A 21932-nucleotide genomic window follows, 5' to 3' on the forward strand; every position below is an offset into this window, starting at 1 on the left:
CCTGTGTCATTACTTGGCATAAATCTCACCCTGTCATGATAAATTCCCAAGTGTCTTTCTCATTCTGTATGTAGACACCCTTTTCTATTTCATTTTTCTCTACGACTGGGGGATATATACTTAAAACTTAAAGCAAAGTTCCATGAGTAGCCATTTGTGCAATACAGCTGCTGCTGCTGCTGTAAATCTTAAAATATGCAATGGAAGCTACAGGCTTAAAGATAATACCTTGTGTGATTTGGTATGATTGCCCTTTAGATGATAGAAATTGTTAAGTAATGTTCTTACTTGTGCAAAGATAAAAAGGTACATCTGCAGCAGAAGGAACATGGAGCTCATATATTTATGAACTACGGCACTGAACAAGTAAAACTTGTCTCCAGAGTTGAGATAACGGTAGAGAGAACAGGCAGCACCCTACTGTAGGATATCTGGATTTGGAGCTCAGCATAGAATTCAGCATGAGAAAATAACTGAGTTAGAACTAGCATTTACGCTTCACAATGCTTTGAATTTTAATTCTTCTAAACTGATGGACAATTTATCTTCAAGCATGTTAAATTTATGTGGCAGTTTTTAAAGACATGTGCTAGTGACCATACGCATTCTTACTATTTCCTTATTAATACAAGTGTCCATTTACTTAGGGCCCATGCACAAAAACCATCTTTTTTTTGCGATTTGTGTTCTTTGCGCTAAATCTGTGTTTTTTGGTTTATGCATCAAAACCACAGATGTAAAAACATGCCATCTAAAATCTGTCAAGGTCATGTAGAAGAGGTCCTGGGCAATATTTTTGTTGTTCTTTAACTTTCTGGTATTCAATTTGTCATAGTTTTAGTTGGGAATCTGATCAGCTATTATCCTGGCTTCAGCTTCAAACCCAGTGGGTGAGCTGTAGCCTATAGGATAAACCCATGTAAATGGGATTTTTTTAAGAGTTTGGAATTAATTCCCAGAATTCCTTTTGTTTGCTTTTGTCTGTATGAGGCAGTCTCCTCAACCTTATTTATTTGTTCATAGTTTTAAGGGAACTATTTGTGCTATAGATGTAAAATTCACGATTCTAAGTTTTCCCATTTTTTTACATATTTCTGTGTCTGCAATTTTTCATGGTTTTTAATAAACAAGTAAAAATGAAAGCTTTTTTAAAAAGTGAGTTTAGCCACTGTAGAAAAAACTTCTAAAATTACGCAAATTGTATTTTTGACAACTCTGGACAGATATTAAAGGAAAGTCTGAATACAACATTGTGTCCAGGGAAAGGCGTACCTAGGCAGGCTATTAGTGCAGTCATTTTGTTAAAGTTTTGCAGCACTTTAAGCCACTGTTATCACAAATGCGCTTAGTATATGAAAAACTTAACCCACAATCCATCGCTCCAACATCAAGACAAAGACCAGGACAAGGAACGCATGTGTATTAAATGTTCTTCAGATTAGGCTTATGTGCTGATGATAATGCTTGTGTGCGGCGCTTACCTCGGTGCAAACACGCTTGTGTCCATGGGGAGGAAAACTTTTGGAGCATGCACTTTCTCTTCACTGACACCATGTTTAAAATGCAAATCAAATGTTTACTGTTACAAATCCAGCTCTGGCCTTTTCTGGCATTATTTCAGTCCCAATTTATCATCCTCTTTTGCAATTTAGTAAATGGACGCTTAAGCATGATAATGGCATTGGTAAAACTTGGTTTTGCCTTGTGATAAAGGTGGAAGGTGGTAGAGATAACCCAGTAAATCTTAATGAATTATTGCTCTTTTAGAGCAATTAGAAAAAACAAGCAACATAGGTTGATTCTTCTTTCATGGATACAATGGAGGTGTTGTGGGTAACGTGAGATTACCAACAGGGTGCAGATAATGTTGCAAAACTTGAAAAGTCTAGTCGCCTATTAGTAAATATCAGTTTTGATATATTTTAGATAATGTACATGTCTGTCCCCATTTAAAGCCTGCAATTACTTTCTTCTTTCCCCTTTGACAGAGAGGAAGTATTTGCGATACGTCAGACAGATTTAGTTGCCTGGAGCCTTGAAATAAGACAGATGAACAATAGCTGTAGGAATGTAATCAGAATAAGCAATGATCTTGCTTGCAGCAAGTAAAGTTAAAATAATGATTAAAATATATTGAGTTTAAGATAAAGAATGAGCAGGTCCTATAGCAACTAACCTGATGAATGGCTACCAAAAACCTAAAGTTGTTATCAACCCCAAAACAAATACTAATAGTTATTAGCTGTTCACTTGGTACAACCCTTGCTTGCCTACAAATCTGGCTGGGCTTACCCGTAGCATATACAGTGGTGTGAAAAACTATTTGCCCCCTTCCTGATTTCTTATTCTTTTGCATGTTTGTCACACAAAATGTTTCTGATCATCAAACACATTTAACTATTAGTCAAAGATAACACAAGTAAACACAAAATGCAGTTTTTAAATGAGGGTTTTTATTATTTAGGGAGAAAAAAAATCCAAACCTACATGGCCCTGTAGCAGCAATAACTGCAATCAAGCGTTTGCGATAACTTGCAACGAGTCTTTTACCGCGCTCTGGAGGAATTTTGGCCCACTCATCTTTGCAGAATTGTTGTAATTCAGCTTTATTTGAGGGTTTTCTAGCATGAACCGCCTTTTAAAGGTCATGCCACAACATCTCAATAGGATTCAGGTCAGGACTTTGACTAGGCCACTCCAAAGTCTTCATTTTGTTTTTCTTCAGCCATTCAGAGGTGGATTTGCTGGTGTGTTTTGGGTCATTGTCCTGCTGCAGCACCCAAGATCGCTTCAGCTTGAGTTGACGAACAGATGGCCGGACATTCTCCTTCAGAATTTTTTGGTAGACGGTAGAATTCATGGTTCCATCTATCACAGCAAGCCTTCCAGGTCCTGAAGCAGCAAAACAACCCCAGACCATCACACTACCACCACCATATTTTACTGTTGGTATGATGTTCTTTTTCTGAAATGCTGTGTTACTTTTACGCCAGATGTAACGGGACACGCACCTTCCAAAAAGTTCAACTTTTGTCTCGTCGGTCCACAAGGTATTTTCCCAAAAGTCTTGGCAATCATTGAGATGTTTTTTAGCAAAATTGAGACGAGCCTTAATGTTCTTTTTGCTTAAAAGTGGTTTGCGCCTTGGAAATCTGCCATGCAGGCCATTTTTGCCCAGTCTCTTTCTTATGGTGAGTCGTGAACACTAACCTTAATTGAGGCAAGTGAGGCCTGCAGTTCTTTAGATGTTGTCCTGGGGTCTTTTGTGGCCTCTCGGATGAGTTGTCTCTGCGCTCTTGGGGTAATTTTGGTCGGCCGGCCACTCCTGGGAAGGTTCACCACTGTTCCATGTTTTTGCCATTTGTGGATAATGGCTGTGGTTCGCTGGAGTCCCAAAGCTTTAGAAATGGCTTTATAACCTTTACCAGACTGATAGATCTCAATTACTTTTGTTCTCATTTGTTCCTCAATTTCTTTGGATCTTGGCATGATGTGTAGCTTTTGAGGTGCTTTTGGTCTACTTCTCTGTGTCAGGTAGCTCTTAGTTATGATTTCTTGATTGAAACAGGTGTGGCAGTAATCAGGCCTGGGGGTGACTACAGAAATTGAACTCAGGTGTGATAAACCACAGTTAAGTTATTTTTTAACAAGGGGGGCAATCACTTTTTCACACAGGGCCATGTAGATTTGGAGTTTTTTTTCTCCCTTAATAACGTAAACCTTCATTTAAAAACTGCATTTTGTGTTCAATTATGTTATCTTTGACTAATAGTTAACGGTTTTTGATGAGCAGAAACATTTTGTGTGACAAACATGCAAAAAGAATAAGAAATCAGGAAGGGGGCAAATAGTTTTTCACACCACTGTAAATCTGCCAGGGGGCAGTAAAGAGGACCAAGAACTAATGGATAATTAATTAAGCATGCTGGTAGAAGTACTGTCCTGTTCTTGTATCGTTATCATATAATGGTCATGTTCAGGGTTGGACTGGGGTATAAAAAGGGCCCACCGGGGCTCCCGTCCCAGGGGCCCTGCAGGTGCACTCAGCCAGGCACGTCCTCTAACCCCCAACCCCCCTCGCAAGGCCCCCACCCGACATCCTCCCCCGAGCGCATAAATTTGACGCGTCAGGGGAGGAGCGTTCGGGAGGGGGAGCAACGGTCGGGTCTGGCCCGCCGGGGCCCACCGGGATTTTTCCGGTGTCCCGGCGGCCCCGTCCGACCCTGATCATGTTCTAGACCAGATCTGGAGTCTTAGATTTGGTCCTGAAGCAGATATATACAGATAAGTGCTTTGCAAATGGCTACCAGCCAATTATTTTCCAGCCAAGCACAAGTCTTGGCCAATATTTTAAGTGTCAATAACGTGATAATAAACTCATCTGAGGACTTTGTGCCCACTCCTAAATGGCAACTTGTTTGACTTGGAGTATATATAACTTGTTTTCCTTATAGCAGAGCTATGTAGCTCTGCATTATATTGGCATACATATGGCATACATATTTAATGCATAAACAGGATTTTTTTTTCATGCTGCTCTGAAGATGGATTTTATATTGAATAAATTAATTTAAAAAATTCTTTGGTTTGATTTGGTGCAAGTAAATTTGTCCAGTCTATTTCCATATCACTTATTATATTATTTCCAGCATGAAAGTAAGTTATACAGGTTGTGGAACAGCAGGCATGCTTGTTATTCAATCTATTTGTGTAAGGCTTGATTACGATTAAAAATGCTACTTTGGTCATCACGATCCTTCCTTCTTTCCTTCCTTTTCTTTGTATTCCTTTCTTCCTTCCTTGGGGCAATCTAAGCAAACTGGCAAAACAAGCATTGATTTATATTAAATGTAATTAAATGCATGATTAATGCATTCTCTTAGGTACGTACCAATATGCTACAAAATAGAAACCATTCATTTTAATGTCGCTTTGAGCACTCCACTTCATCTATGATGGATCCAAATAAACTTGTTGGCTTCTCTCAGAATGCCAGGGCTAAAAGGCTAACTGAGTACACAACAATGCTTGCTAAATAAATATTATCAGCCAAAAAGACACCATCCACTTCAGGCAAAACACAACAATGCGGTGCTATCATTGCGCAGGTGCAATACCTCCTGTGACTCCTCTTGACTACCATCAACTACAGAGAAGCAGGCATTTCCCTTTTGTACAAGCCCTCAAAATGTTCCTAGATAATCTCCCATTGCCAATATATAATAACAACAATCCCAAATTATTGGTCTGCCTCCCGTAAGTGGAGCCCAAACAAGTTGATGGTGAGCAGTTGGAGTTAAATTTTGAATGCTTATTTAGTGCATCTGGACTGAGCTGGAACTGTGTGGAAACTAAATTATCTGTAGCACTGCTTTGCACTTTACTATCTACTGTAAACACTTTTTGTAAGAAGATGATGTCCCTTTTAAGTTTAGCATTATTAATATTTAAATATTATTGTTAAGAAACATAAGGCTTGATTTACTAACATCTATCTTAAAACCAGTAACTGGTTTTGATCAGTCTTTGACATGTTACAAAACAAAAGATCTGATTGGCTGCAACCAGCAGTGGTACTGATGTAGTTTAAAATTAGCTGGTAAATCAGCTCCATAGATTGATAAACCTGTTCCCATTAAATCAGTTCAGTCTGCAAATTCTAAAGGAAATCTAAACACGTCAGAGAAAAAAATTTATACAATGCATTGAAAATCATTCCTGATTCCTACAGTTTTCCCTTTTGTGTATATCAAATATATAACTTAATTGTCCCATTGGGCACATAGCCTTATTTAATTAAGTGTGTAGGATTCTACACCACTTTTTCCCAGGCCTTTAGAAGTAAGTTTCTTTTGCAACATTGTTAGTAGTTTATTTGCTTCCACAAACCCACTTTTATAATTTATTGGCACAGAAATCCAAGTACTGTATCATTTAATACTACAATACTCATATTTTCTGATGAGATTACAGAATAGTTATTGGTCTGAGATCATAAATCAGATTTAGCAGCACAATTGCAGAATACTGGAGAAAAAAAATGGTAAAAAAGGTATTGCAGTTGGGATATGTGTGCTTGCCTGCAACAAATCTCTCAAAACTGATTAAATATTTATTAAAGACCACTTAATAATTCTGGCTAAATATTGTTTAAATAACCTTTTTTTTTTTTAAATTGTTTTTATTTTCCTTTTTCAAACAACACAAGGTATAAATAGTGAGAGTGAGGGGGAAAAGAAAGAGAGAAGGAAGAAAAAGGTATAGAAGCTTACACATCATGCTCGCATTAGATCTAGTTAAGTATAGGCCTTTGATCTGGTAGTTCTCGACTATCTCCTATTCCAGGCAAAGGATTCCCCTCAGTGTCCAGCTATGGTTGCCATATTTTGTCGAACATCTTCTGGCACCTGTTGTACAGTTTAATCTGCTTAATTAAGCAGTACCTACTTCACTGTAGAGAAAAAAGTTACTGGGAAGTTCTATATTAATTTGGTGACTAATCGCTGACAATTTCTTTGCAACTCAGCAATAATACAATAATACTTTAGAAATACTGGAAGAACACACTGACAGTTGTAAAGTATTTGATCCTTCACCCTGAAACAGTTCACCAATACGGTTGTAAGTGAAAGCCTCTCTATGGCTGATTTATCAAGTATCAAACTGGGGAATCGAGAGGGAATCCAGCTGTTTCTCCCATTTTTCAAAACTTTCCTGAGTGTCAGAAATCTTTTTCAATGAATTGGCGAAGCTGTCAAATCTGATAATTGTCTTAGTTTTTAACTGGTTTGAGAAGTTGATTTGCCATAAGCCCTGGTCAAATCTTTCCACCCCAGTGCATAAGAATCTGAGGTCAAAAGATGTTGGACAATAATTTGTTCTACAGCAGAATATAAATTGTTTAATCTGAAACTAAATTGTCAGGCTTACCGGGTCACTCCAGTTGTCAGGCTCTCCAGGGCTCTCCAGCCAAGACCAGGGCAGCACGAAGGACAGGAGGAATCAAGAGTGGAGAGAAGCCTTTGCGGCTAACCAGGTGAGGTACCAAAGGAGAAGGCGAGAGCGTGGTTGAACGCTTCCGAGTCAGAGGCAAGCAGCGGATTCGGATTCAGGATCAGGCAGAGGTCAGGATGGGCAGCAAGGATTTAGAGTCAGCAGGCAGAGATCAGCAACAGGGAACAACAGAATATAACTGCTAGGCTTCAGGAAAACCACGATAACCAGGCACTGATAAATTCCACAAATCGCAAATCGCAATCGCAAAACATAAATTATCATCCTTCTGTTTTCTTCCTGAAAAAAATTGGATTAGAAACGTATACAGGGTGGAAAAACCCCCAATGTTATAATAATTATTTAATAAGGAGAAGTGCAACAGCTTCAGTCCCCCTTGGAATGCTTTCATACATCTCCTGAACTCTGTGAGATTCTAGAATGTTTTTCAAAAAGAACCCTTCCTTCCAGGAGGTTGAGATTTAAAGGGGTTGTTCACCTTTAAATGAACTTTCAGTAAGTTGTAGAGAGTGCTATTCTGAAACAATTTGCTATTGGTCCTAATTTTTTAACATTTGGGGTTTTTAAATAATTTTTGTTCAGCAGCTCTCCAGTTTGGAAATTTGGCAGCTAGGCTCCTAATTACCCTAGCAACCATACAGTGGTTTAAATGAGAAACTGGAATATGAATAGCAGTGGATCTGAACAGAAAGATATGTAATAAAAAGTAACAATAAAAATGACATTGTAGCCTCAAAGAGAAATAGCTCAATGACAGAAAGCAATATGTTTGCTATAACTGACAGGTTGAAAAGGGACAGTCAGGTTGGCAAAACAGTCAGGTTTAGGAATTTCAAGTAACAAGCACCCCTATCAGTGGAATATGATCAACATGGCCTATAGGTAACTTTTAGGGGCCCATTTATCCGAATTTCAGACATTTAAAAGTATGATAGAAAAAATTCACATTAAATCCGATAATTTCTGGTTAAAGGAGAAGGAAAGGTAAAAACTAAGTAAGCTTTATCAGAAAGGTTTATGTAAATACAGCCATAAGCACTCACAGAAACCCTGCACTGACTTCACTGTGAAAAGATTTCCTGTGTCTGTAATTCCTCTGCCAGAGACACGCAGCTCTCTGCTCTCTCCCGTCTCCTGCTCCCCCCTCTCTCAAGAATGCTAAGAACTCACTCCCCCCCCTTAGAAATGTGGATTTGAGCCAATCAGCAGGAAGCTGACTCATAGGGGCCGATTCATTAAAACACGAGTTCGAATCCCGAATGGGAAAAATTCGGATTGGATACGATAATTTCTGAAGATCGCAAATATCACGAAAATGCTTCCGAAAAAAATGTATTAGTCACGATAATATCATATTGGCGATCTGAAAGTCACAAAATTTTTGTACCGAACGATTGTAAACAGCGGCAGAATCCTTCCAAATTTTTCGCGCAAGCGTATGAAAAAGTTGCACAAGCGTACGAAAAAGTCGTGCACGCGTGAAAAAATGCTGAAAACACGTGTCTTGATAAACCTCCCCGATAGTCTAACTAACTGAGTATGTTCACTTGGTCTGGGTGTGCAGGAGTGAGGCATTATGGGAACTTTCTTTACACAGCTCAGCGTTTTTTCTTCCTGTTTGGCTTCTGATCATCTGAACAGGTGAAATATGAGGAGACTTAAGGGCACTATTGAGAGAACTGAAGGTATTCCTGCAGCTTGAGATTAACCCTTTATTAGCCTTTCCTTCTCCTTTAAAAGCGCAAATTCGAAAGTTACAAAATTTTCATATCCAAACGATCATAAACGGCTCGAAAAACTTTCTGACTTTGATCCATCTGTGCATGATTTTGGAAGCCTCCCATAGGACTCAATGGCACTCTGCAGCTCCAACCTGGCCCAAGGAAAGCCTCCCATAGGGCTCAATGGCACTCTGCAGCTCCAACCCGGCCCAAGGAAAGTCTCCCATAGGGCTCAATGGCACTCTGCAACTCCAACCTGGCCCAAGGAAAGTCTCCCATAGGACTCAATGGCACTCTGCAGCTCCAACCTGGCCCAAGGAAAGTCTCCCATAGGGCTCAATGGCACTCTGCAGCTCCAACCCGGCCCAAGGAAAGTCTCCCATAGGACTCAATGGCACTCTGCAGCTCCAACCCGGCCCAAGGAAAGTCTCCCATAGGACTCAATGGCACTCTGCAGCTCCAACCCGGCCCAAGGAAAGTCTCCCATAGGGCTCAATGGCACTCTGCAGCTCCAACCCGGCCCAAGGAAAGTCTCCCATAGGACTCAATGGCACTCTGCAGCTCCAACCTGGCCCAAGGAAAGCCTCCCATAGGACTCAATGGCACTCTGCAGCTCCAACCTGGCCCAAGGAAAGTCACGATACCGAAGCTTGAATGAATTCCCAGAACTTTCTTAATCATTGTGACAAATGCGATTTTGTCTCACAAAAAAGTTGTGGAAATTACCGGAAAAATCGCAGAAAATACGCACAAGTTCTAAAACTTAGAAAAAACACACATTTCTCCCATTTGGACCCAATTGTACTTTGATAAATCAGCCCCTTAATGTAGATTTATATTGTAAAAAGTATTTTTTTCATGTCAGTATCACTTTAACAGGCTCTGCTGCCTTAGTGAAGGGGCCACAGTAGTTACTAGGGTATCATGCTTAGAGTATTCTCCCTGATCAGGTCTGCTGTTGGGTCATTTAAAGTAGAAACCGTAAGAGCATAAATCTACTTAACCCGGCTGGTCCTTCACAGTGGTGCACCATTCTGATATTGCTGCCTTCTACTGTATTGGCATGCCTAATATTCCTTCAACATTTTGTGAGTATTAACCCTGCCAGGCATTGCTATTGTCTTAAAATGGCAATAAATTATAAGTTATTAGATCCAGTTTGCTGCAAAAAAACTCTTGGCATCTTTCTTTTCCATCACTATTTTATACCTGGCAGTCGGAGGGTGTAGTATAACACCTTCCATACACACACTTCCACATAGCAAAGGCCCATCCTTTGAAAGAGAGTAGTGATGAGAGAATCTGTCCTGTTTTGCTTCGTCTAAAAATTAGGGAAACTGCTAAAAAAAAAATCTTGTGAAACCGCATAAAATTTGCAAAATGGACTTTTTTGACATGATCGCAACTTCTTCCTCATGTGGCAATTTTTTGTTGCAGAAAATTTTCATGCCAGTGGCAAAATGCGGAATTTGCAATGATTCCGTGACTGGATTTGCCCATCACTAAAAGAGAGTCCAAGGTACCCCTGTTCTAACCTAACTAGCTGGTCTAGTCTAGCCAAGAAGGGTTACAATATAATGCATTTTTATTATTTCTGTAAAATTTCCCTCTTGTAACATTTACTTAAATGCCTCTCTCAACCCCATTCACTCACTGTAACTCCTGCTATCCTTCCTTTTCCACGTCTCTGTCTAGTATTCTGCCGCAGAATAGTCTATTTATCTGTCTGTGATGGGTGCATTTGTGCAACAATGTGTCATTCACACAAGAGGGCAAAATAGCAGCACAAGGGAAATGATGATAAGGCTTGTATGAACATGTTTCACAGGAGACACAGTTCACATTTAAGAAAGGGTTAAAAATACATTTCCAAAACTCATATATTATAAGCTGTTACTTCAAAGGTGGAAATCTTTTATTCCTCTACTCTTTTTTATTTTTCTTACAGCTGACCATAAGCTACATTGATGTAAAAATGCCCACCCAGGGGCGGCGGGACCAGCTACAGCGCCAGTACTGTTTCCTGTGTGACTGCCAGCGATGCCTGTTAAGAGATAAGGTACTGTCTATCAGCTGCACCTAAGCAAAAACACAAGTAATTTTTAGAACCCCATCTTCCAAACCTAATTTGCAGATTTACACTGTGAAAACAAAATTCTGTGCCAACACAATATTTTATCTCTGCAAAACCCTGATTTAATATGAGGAGAAAAAACTTTTCTTTAGATTTGATAATCCACAAGAGTTTCTCTCAGAGCAGGATGAGGCCCATTATGTTTTTTTGTACTTAGGTCTTGTGTAATGATTGTATAATGCTTCTCAAAAAAAGGTCAACACTTTCTGTGTACAATATCTCTTCTACCACTTTGCTCTGATCAGCTACCTTAAAGGGCACCTATCACCCCTATGTTTCCTCTACCAGAGGTGCTGCCTGACAGGCTACCTTCAACAGGAGGGAGCTCCCAGTGCAGGCGGCCATGTTGGCTGGCGTGCATGCTCATAATGAGCAGATCTCCCATGCTTGCTTACTATGCGCATTATGTAGGAGCGGTGGATGTCACTCACCCCCCTACATCACACACATGTGCATAATGAGCGAGTTGCGGTACTATTGTTTTTTTCTATCTGGAGTAGAGCCCACACCTCTGGTGGAGGAAAAATGAAAACAGGATCTTTTCTAACCTGTCGGCCACATTAGAAAGTAAATGTTTATTGCAATGCCAGTCCATAGTGGAAATAGGCTAGACATGTTCTTTCCTAAATATTGGCATTGAACTGTGATATAGGTCATGTTGAATGACCAAAAAAATTGGCCTTCAGGTGCATAAAACTAACTTTTAAATATTCATACAGACTTAAAAATAGTAATTACCATACAGACCTTATTTCTTAATATAGCATGTCTAGTTGATATTGGTAGGGGTATGATAACAATGTTTATATACATTTTTAAAAAAAGCCCATTGCAAAAGTTATAATTTCAACACAAGGCAATAATTAGTGAACTAGTGAAACATGACTGATAGCGATGGGCGAATGTTTTTGCCAGCCATGGATTTGCAGCGAAATCCTGCATTTCACCATTGTCAAATTGTTTTGCGAAACTTCCACGAACTTTTACTGCGAAAATTCACGATCACATAAAAAAAAGGCACGTTTGTATTAAAAAAGGTGCGGATGCGTCAAAAAGGCACAGTCGTGTCAAACACAAACCGGCTCAGTACTGACAGGCAGCTTGTCTTCTGAGCAGAGAAGAGTGAGAGTGGCCAACCATACTTGAATGTTATCTAAAGTTCAACACCCACCTGCACATCTTTCCTATCTGATAGAAAACCTGGAAAAGACTTTGCAGAAGGTCTAAAAATGTAACCCTATTCACAGTGTCGGACTGGGATGCAGGGGCCCACAAGAAAACATAAAACTATGTTTCATCCACTTCTTACTCAGTCTCTATATTTTCCTAGTTTTTTTTTTATCTTGGCAAAGTATAATCTATTCTTCTATATATATTTAGTTGCTTTGTTCCCATAGAAAAACAAGTAATGACCATGAATTAGACCAAATGGCTAGAAGCAGGAGGGAGCGCACTTGGGCCCACTGGAAATTTTCCTGGTATCCCTGTGGGCCAGTCCGACACTGCCTATTCACTCTTACTTTGTCTTACACCTGTTTCACTCACCTGAGTCTCTAACAAACAACTATAACTGTATTTCTTGGTTATTTGTGAGAAAAACATGAAAGACCCGACATATCACTTGCATTTTTGAGCAGCAGGAATCAAGTTATTTAGCACAAAGGGCTCAGCAATTTGAAACATACATGCCAAATGAGCTGCAAAGTGATGCTGGGAGTTGAATTAATTCACTTGCATATTCCGATAAAACTACAATTTGCCTTTTCTTTAACTTATAAATAAATGTTTTAAAAACAATGACTTGTGCTACTGTTTGTGTAGTAACGTTGTAGTCGCTTTTATATGTTTGCAAGCTAATCGATAACAGAATATATGGCCATTCCTTTAGAATACAGGGGCTGACTATAGCAGAGTAAATTCTACAGACTGACCAGGTGGGCCTGAGCTGGCCAATCCAGAAGCTTGAAAGCCTGGCTAATTAGTCTACAGGAGAGTTCTGACTGAGAGACATAGAGAGGTGTCCGTGAATCCACCATACAGGAGTCTATGTGCCTGTATACACATAGTTGCCTTACTTTCCCTTTACACATGTTTGCTGTTGAGGGGTGTGGCCACATGATATGCCACAACAAATCAGCTTTAACTCTGCTCTGTCACTCACGCATTTCTGCGTCACTGATGCAGACCAGGGATTCTGGAGGTTGGGGGATGGGGACTTCTTCAATAATAAGCCATAACTTTGCAACAGTGCAAAATTGTCAAAATGTTTGTCTTTTTCAAAATTCTAAAAACATTTTTCGTGATTATTCCCCTTTAATCCTTTCTGGGGAAAAAACAATGTTTATTTAACACTTAAATTATTAGACTTATAGAAAGTGATCCAAATAAAGCACTATATATATATATATATATATATATATATATATATATATATATATATATATATGCACACTGTAGTTTTTGTAGTCTTTGAGGTATCTGTGAGATATTTGTAATGTAAATGTAATATATAGGGAATAAAGTACCCCATATTTTAAAATATAGGGATATTTTAAGTCACCAAGGAGTTCCATGACAATTTGTCCATACAGGTTATGGAACTCCAAGGTGACTTCTAATATCCTCATATTTACAACAGGGGGTACATTATTTATCATAAGTTTTAGTGAGTCACTAAGTTCCAATGATAACTGATGATATCACTAAGCACCATCTATAAGGATATCATTTACAGTTTGTATCCCATAAGGCAGTGCTGTCCAACTTCTGTTGTACCGAGGGCCGGAATTTTTCCGACCTACGTGGTGGAGGGCCGATAATGGAAGCCAGTTTTGACCACTCCCCTTTTTGAAACCGCACCCACTTGAAACCACACCCATGTTATCACATGACCATACCCATATTAATGGTTGTAGTACAGCAAAAACCTGCCATACTCTGCCTGCCCTACCCTGCCTGTGTGTGCCATACTCTGCCTGCCCTACCCTGCCTGTGTGTGCCATACTCTGCCTTCCCTACCCTGCCTGTGTGTGCCATACTCTGCCTTCCCTACCCTGCCTGCGTGTGCCATACTTTCACTGTGTGTGCCATTCTTGGCTGGTTTGTGCCAAACTTGGCCTGTGTGAGCCATACTCTGCCTGCCCTACTCTGCCTGTGTGTGCCATACTCTGCCTTCCCTACCATACCTGTGTGTGCCATACTCTGCCTGCCCTACTCTGCCTGTGTGTGCCATACTCTGCCTTCCCTACCATACCTATGTGTGCCATACTCTGCTTGCCCTATGCTGCCTGTGTGTATGGCACACACAGGCAGCCTACAGTGACACAATGCTGGCACTGCTCCTACAGTCTGCACAATAACTATATATTGAAAAACTTTTTAATTGCAGTACCACCTCAGTATATGTTCTTTTTGTAGTGTGCAGGGATTATTTGTGGGTTTCTACTGCTCCTGAGGTGTGAACAGGTGAACAATGGGGGTGATTACAGCCTGAGCCTGAGGTGTGAACACTGCAGGGGGGGAACAATGCAGAGATTAAAAGGTGTGAACAACACAGGGGATTACATATTTAAACAATACAGCCTGATTACAGCCTGAATCTGAGGTGAGAACCATGCAGGGGGGGCAGTTAATCACAGTACTGATACCATTTAAAGCTTACACAAGAGTAAGCCATCAAAGCAGCCAGACAGGTGGGGGGCCACACAGAGGGGGGTTGTGGGCCGCATGCGGCCCGCGGGCCGCCAGTTGGACAGCACTGCCATAAGGAAATGACCAAACTGTATATTTTTTATATATATATATATATATATATATATGCAAAACACACAAGAGCCATGAATATCCTGTACACAGGGGCATTTCTATGGGCATTGCCACCCTAAGATGGCCTTTCGGGTGACGACCCCCGCCTGACACATCTTACATTTGTATTTACAGCCATTCCAAAAGTACACGGGGGGGGGGGGGGATGGCATGTCATGTCTGTAATGTTTGACAAGAAACATCAACACTTTGTCATATCTTTTCTACCACTTTGTCCTTATCAGCTATCTCAGGCTAATGTCTGACGAGGTGTAGGGCGGATATTTTCGGCAAGCGGAAAATCGTTTGCTGAAAATTCCGCCCTACGCCTCCTACATGTGCCTGCACCGGAATGAATGAGATACGCTCGGGTGCATATACGCATGGAAATGTGAGAGAATGCAAAGTCTTGTGTTCCGCTTGCCGAAAATATCCGCCCTACGCCTCGTGTGGCATTAGCCTAAAGCTGTGTTTTGAGGCACACACAGGTTAGCGCTAAAGGGATAGAAAACTAATTTTGTGTACAAATAGATTAGTATCACAATAATCATGTAAAGTATAATACCAAAAGAAAAGAAAGAAATACAGGATCATTACATATCTTTCTGCTACCTCATGCCACATTTATATTGCAATGCCAGCTCTGCATGTTTTTTCCCATACCTTATGAATTTTAATGAACATTGTCTCTTTCAATGTTTCAATTCCAGTTATGCTGACATTTATAGAAAGTGATGCCCATAAACAACTATACATTACAGTATTAGGATGTACAGTATTTGTGAGCGAGATATTTTAAATGTAAATGGGAAAGATATACATGCATGTACATAAGTAGAATAACCCCATTGTGAGCAAGGTGTCTTCTACCATACATACTCCAGGTGTTGACTTTTGGGTCTCGAAAAAGAATCTTATGTGATAGTCATATCATAACAAAATCCCAGTGGTATTAAAATAAATATTTAGGATGTGTAAAAAAGAAGTGTTTGCTTTTATTGGCTATAGGATAATCATTTTTTATTTTTGAATGTGAGCAACTGATATTCTTTCTATAGAGTTGGTGGGAGTATAATTTGTTGTTTGCTGAAAACTCAGATAAGAAAGTGGGATTTATACTATGAAAATTACTTCAAAACACTTTTTTTTAACCTTTGAAAAATGTAGTTTTGCATTTAAATAACCACATACATATGTAACAAAGAATTTTTTAACATTGTGCTTTTGGAAAAGAATAAAAATGCTCAGCTTACGATTCAAATGTTTATTGACTGTTTCTGATTCCACTCTTCTTCCAGCCAACCATTTATAGCAATATAATCCATGTGATACCTATGTGTTTGACGTGTTTCCTTGGCTGACTTTTAGAACATATCTTTACTGCATTACTTTCTTGAAGCCAGCTCTGTTGATCATTGCAAATATCCTACATACTTTCTGATGTTTGTGCATATTTAATATTTTTACTAAGAAAGTATCCGTAGAAATCCACATAAAAATGTCATAGCTAATAAAAGTTTAATAACTGTCTCACTTCTAAAGTAATTAGTTGAATGCACCAAACTACTATATCTTCACTGTGATATGTTTTGTGCCTTATAATTTCAAATCACAAATATTCTTGCAACAAAATGAATGCTGCTCCCATGTTAAATGAAGTGCAATGCAGCAAATTAGTCTTGTTATTTAAGTGTAGCAGTTTATTTCATTGATATTTCTTAAGAGTGTTTTTAGAGCTCATTTTGGCCTGCTAATATGACCACACTAATGAATCTGAATACCTTGTACTTCACCCTAGCTAAGATATAATTACTGTAATCCATATTGTAAACAAAACAATCCTGTTGGTTTCAATGATTTTTTATGGATTTGAAGTATAGAAAAAGTATCTGGAAAACCCTCTCGATCATTCTGGATAACAGGTCCTATGCCTGTATTAGCAATTTATGAATGTATTATTAAATGTAATTTAATTAAATGTAATTTTAGCTGCATTAAACTAATAAGAGAAGAACTGGGGAGTGGTTATCACCCCCCTCCCTTTCCCCCCAGCAGCCGATCAGCAGAACAATAGGAAGGGAGCAAGATATCAGCTCCCAGTAGGTATCAGAATAGCACTCAATAGTAAGAAATCCAACTCCTCCAGTTACATGGGAGTAGTAGAAACAATAGGTTACCTGAAAGCAGTTCTAATGTTTAGCACTGGTTCCTATTGAAAGCACAACGCACTGAGATGGCTGCCTACACACCAGTATAACAACATAAAAAATACATTGGTTGGTACTTACATTGGTTCAAGAATAAAATTTCAAATGGTAGAGTGAATTATTTGCTATGTAAACAATGTAAGTTAGAAATAAAAAGTATACAATAAAAATCATGACAGAATCCCTTTAATAAAGTGGAGGAAAATAAGTGCAGAAAATCTTCCTGCTTTGTGTCTCATGGTGATTTTATTGTGATGTCATCACACTCACATTTTATATATACAATAGTGTTGTAGGTACCTTACTTACAACAATTTCTTTACAAGATAACTAGGCCAAGAATTTACAATTCTATGAGAGAGAATTGTGCCTGACAAAAATCCAGTCTGAACAGAAGGAACATGAAGTTTCCCTTTAAAAGAGCCATCAATCTAAAGCTAAGTGCAGATGCTGAAGGTGACAGATTAGGAAAAGTGGATCGCTAGGTACATATGGTTTTTTTGAAAAGGAAAAAAGAGGATCATCATTAGCCATTTTACTTGATGGTAATGCAGATTAAGCAGAGAAGTATGGTGTCCACTGGTTTATCCCTCTCAAAGTTTATGGGCAAAGTAAAGACAGCCAAGAGAGTGACAGAAAAATAAAAAGTCCACCGGTTTAGCCCACCTAAGTGTGGGCAGGGTTAGGACTAATCTATGATCCCTGGGACTACTGTGTCCCTATGCTAAGGCAGTAAGCCTGTAGGAGACTACACCTTTACTCTCCTAGTTGGAGCTGGAAAGCTGCTCTTTCTATATAAGTGCTACTTGACTCACTTTCCTAGAAAGTGCTATAAAATGATATAACCTGTGCTTTCTATACCTCATTCAGGGGGGCCTGCTCCCCGACTTCACTAAGGGTAATGGTCTCCCTTAGGGCCTAACACTTCTGGGCCAGTGTGGATCCCAGGCTTCATGGAGCATCCACACAGATCAGAGATAACAGGCCAAGAAGGCAGAACCGCCCCTTCCCAAACACTATATTAAAGTGTGGTAGGGTGTGGTTTACCTATGGGCCAATAACAGGGTATATGTAAAAACCAAACTAGATACATTAATCTTGCCCAGTAACAAGGAGAAAAGGAAAGGTAGGATTTAAAGTCATAGGGGCACATTAACCCTATGGGTCCCTACACAACCTTGAGGTATCTCCTAATAAAAATGTTAATTAAATACATTTTAAACTATTCTGTGTTTATTTATTAGTTATAAATGGTCCAAAATCTAAAGTGATTTGGGAGATGATGGTGCTATTTAAATAATAAATAGAATAATCCATCTTACATTGAGGAGTTTCATAGATATAGTTAGTTACATAGCACCTAGCAGGTAAAAGTAACAGGCTGAGTGAGGAGAAAATTAGTACCGTAAGGATACAGACTAAAGGGCATAGACCCCCTGCATGTTGGTATGTATCACCTTGATACTGCCAGTGCACTCAAGAGTCAAACAATTAGCACTTGGCAACACTAACTGCTGTGTGTGCTCTGGCAGGGTCCTGGCAATTATTATATAAGTCAACGTAGGGGCAGTTACCAGCATTTTGCCAGCCACATGCTAAGCTGCAAATTGCACTTACAGAAAAACAATGGGAATCTTCTTGTGCTGTTGCCCAAATACAGGGAATTTTATTCCCACAGGAAGGGCCAGTATAAGCAATATTGTTCCACTGACTAAACAGATCATTGATGATGTAAAAAAACACAGAGGGCTTTCACGACCATTAATGTGGACAGTCCTGGATTTGTGGGAAAGCCACCTAGTCATGAAACTTGAGTGTCTGCTCAGCAGGTGGCGCCGGCTGCTCTCATTGTAATAAGGGTGGCCTAAAGCTGCATGTTTGCTTGACAAAAAAACTAATATTCTGGCAAACCCAGCCCTGGACTTGTGCATGCTTGATATTTTTGTATCTCTTAGTGCAACTTTGGTTTTTGGTCCATCACACAGCAAAATATTACACTGGCCACTTGGTGCATTTCAACAATCAGGGGTATGAAAAGCATTGTTAATGCAGCACTAACATGGTACAAATGGCATAGGTGCACCAAAAGTAGAAAAGCTGAGCTTAATTCTATGTTTTATTTCCATAAATTGCTTAAACAAAGCCCCTGGGAGAGAACAACACTGCAGTGCTTTCTGCTGAAAAGTGCTTTATTCACATTGTGTATATTCCTACCTACATTGTGTATATTGTGTATATTCCTACCTTAACATTTATTCTTAACAATTATTTGCAGTTTTGCAGAGAGAGACTTACTTAATCATGCACAGTAAAAACATTCTAGGATTCCCCCAGAAAATGTAGTTATTAATGTAGAAATGACATTTGCATAACTCTTTTCTATACTTTTGTTCTGCTAATAATAGCAATAAATCAAAATGCTTTTTATTTTCTTCCCCACTAGGTTTAATATGAATAGATTCTTTAGATATGGATTTATATTCACAAGTGTAAAACTCTAAATGTAAACAAATGATGATATTTCAGTTTTGACCTGACCACCAGGGAAGGGACATTCATGTTATTTATCTAATATGTGTTTTAATATTGACAATTGAAAGGATTGTAGTGATAGATAACACAGAAAACAATTCCCTAATACTATAAAGGTGCATAAAAAGCACGGCTAGAACTAAGGGTGGGCAGAAGAGGCATGTGCTTAGGGCACTTTGGTTGAGGGTGCTAGTCATATACCTCTTCTGTCTGCCTTCTGGCCCTTCATGCCCCCACCGCCACTCATCACTGTGCTTGTTCCTCCCCCCCCCATGTCAGTATCATGCACACAGGGCGGGATTGAGGTGGCTGGCTGGGTTGCCTAAGATGCTGGCCAGCTTGCCCTGGCTCTGATAAAAGTATATGATGGGAATGATCAAAGTACAAATGAATAATAAATGAGATATGCATAAGTGTTAAAGAAGATCTAGACCTTCTGAAAGAAAACAACCAACAGAATGAAAACAACCATCTTAGCAAATTATCTTATCAATAAATATATTTGCTTTACATCTTTTACCTTGAGCCACTATTTTGGGATGTTCTTGGTGCTTCCTCACCAGGAATACATTGCCAATATTTACTTTCATATTACAGTTTGCTTGACCTGAATACCCATTATACAGCTATGTCCTGACACCTTCCTGATTGTTCTGTTCAGGCTGACTTTGTTTTTAGTTTCTAACTTACTTGTTTCTTTTACTTTTTCATTTCACTACATGCTGTTCTTGTGTAACTGTGTATGTGGCAAATAAAAGGAATCTAATCTAAAATGTGTTTCCTTTGGCACTAGATTGTATTGCCTTTGGTAAATCTGTGCCAAAATTTATTTAAAGCCACCAAATTCCTGGATGAGACTTTGGTTTCTTTCACTGTAATTCAATGGAATAACATTTTTCTGGACATTTTGCTTATTACATGTAAGATATTAGGGGTCATTCATGACACATGAGTGTGCCCTTTAATTCTAATTTCACAAGCACTTGTGCCCCCTGCCAAGCACAAAGTGCTGGATCAAAAATCAGATGCTCTGTTCAAAGAGAAGCATCAGGAGTCACACCCCAGCCCTATCCTTACTGTCTGACTTAGAGCAGGCAGTAAGGATAGGGTCCGATGTGGGTTGTGCCTCCTGCTGCTTGGTACCTTGCGCATCTAAATGATGCACAGGTTTCAGAGCAGGGGGCTGGATGCCTATGTATCTCCCCCCACCTCTTTTTGAATTAAGCACTGCCTAACGCAGGCAGCCCTTAATTCAAGCCACAGTCTATAGGTCTCTGCATTACGTTTCAGAACGGCTATTTGTACAATGCCCCACATAATGAGTAAAGTGCAAAAAATTTGGCGATTGAGACCATGAGGCCTTTACCCCCAAAATAACATCATGCTATAAAGCTCTTGTTCTGTTTGTCCTCCATAGTGTTAAATATATTGCCAATTCTAAATGGTTTCTGTTGTCTCCTTGGATCAGAAGGATATACAAAGTGTTGAACAGTTGACAAAAATGGGTAAACAAGATCTCCAGACTTCTGTACTTGTGCAAGCACAGAACCAGCAGCACTATCTATCATCTGTGACAGAATCGGGTCTAGTTGTTTAGAAGGCATTGAAAGTGACTTTCTCAGCAACTGCAGAGCCACCATATCACACTGTCTAACAGAGTAGCATAAAGCAAAAAGTCATTACTTTAATCCGGATTTCAATGGAGATTCCTACAGTGGCGAGTAAAATAGTGTTGCAAAGGCAGAACTGAAGTTATCATTGAGAAGAAAGTAAATTACAATTATTTCTGTAGACAGAAAGGTTAGCCAAGGATACAGCAAACAATTACTGCAAGTTCATTTTTCTTAGGCCTCAGTTGGCCGATTTATGTGAGGTCCTGTAAGTAAAGGTTACAGCAGTGTACATTAGGCCAATGTTAATATTTCCACATATGGCAAGGTTCTATCTTTTAGAGCTGCAAGGCAGGCATTACATGGCAGATGTTTGATCTGTAATTAAGACTGTTTACTAATGTGATCATTGCTCAAGTCCCTTCTGAGAACATTACCTGCTAATTGAAAAACAGCAAATTCCAGAAATGATTGCTTGCTTGTACTGAGAGGTGCTTGCATGTAGCTGAATATTGTAGATGAATAGAAAACTTTACTAACAATGTCAATAAATATAATCTGTTTTCAGGAATGTGTGTGTCTGCCCAGAGCATGGTGCTCCTTATTCAACAGTCCAATAGTAAACAGTATTTAATATTCCTTCTCAATATACATTTTCACAGTGGAAGAAGGCAATATTCCTACTTCCTTCCCCCACACAAAAAAGGTATAACAATGGTTATGTTAAAAAAAAAAAAAACTTCTCCTGGCTATGCCATACACATGAATTTACTGTCATGAGATGTGACTTTTATTTCATAATTTGTCCCTGTGTATTGAGTAAATGATCCTGACAGTTATTATTGTGGCATGGATATTGTGATCGGACATGTTACAAAGCTTTGTCTGTATGACCTTGTTTGTTTGACAA

At 39.3% G+C, this 21932-nt stretch overlaps 1 protein-coding gene across 5 annotated transcripts in view; it reads left to right on the forward strand.

The window, feature by feature from the left end:
• Nucleotides 1-21932, forward strand: part of smyd3 (SET and MYND domain containing 3) — a 303636-nt gene that overhangs the window by 218202 nt on the left and 63502 nt on the right. For all 5 annotated transcript variants that reach the window (XM_031902501.1, XM_004914626.4, XM_031902500.1 and 2 more), the window contains exon 9: nt 10684-10794. In XM_031902501.1, the coding sequence (XP_031758361.1) occupies nt 10684-10794 (111 nt within the window). The remainder of the gene's footprint in view (nt 1-10683; nt 10795-21932) is intronic.

The sequence above is a fragment of the Xenopus tropicalis genome, chromosome 5 (genome assembly GCF_000004195.4).
Source record: "Xenopus tropicalis strain Nigerian chromosome 5, UCB_Xtro_10.0, whole genome shotgun sequence".
NCBI lineage: Eukaryota > Metazoa > Chordata > Amphibia > Anura > Pipidae > Xenopus > Xenopus tropicalis.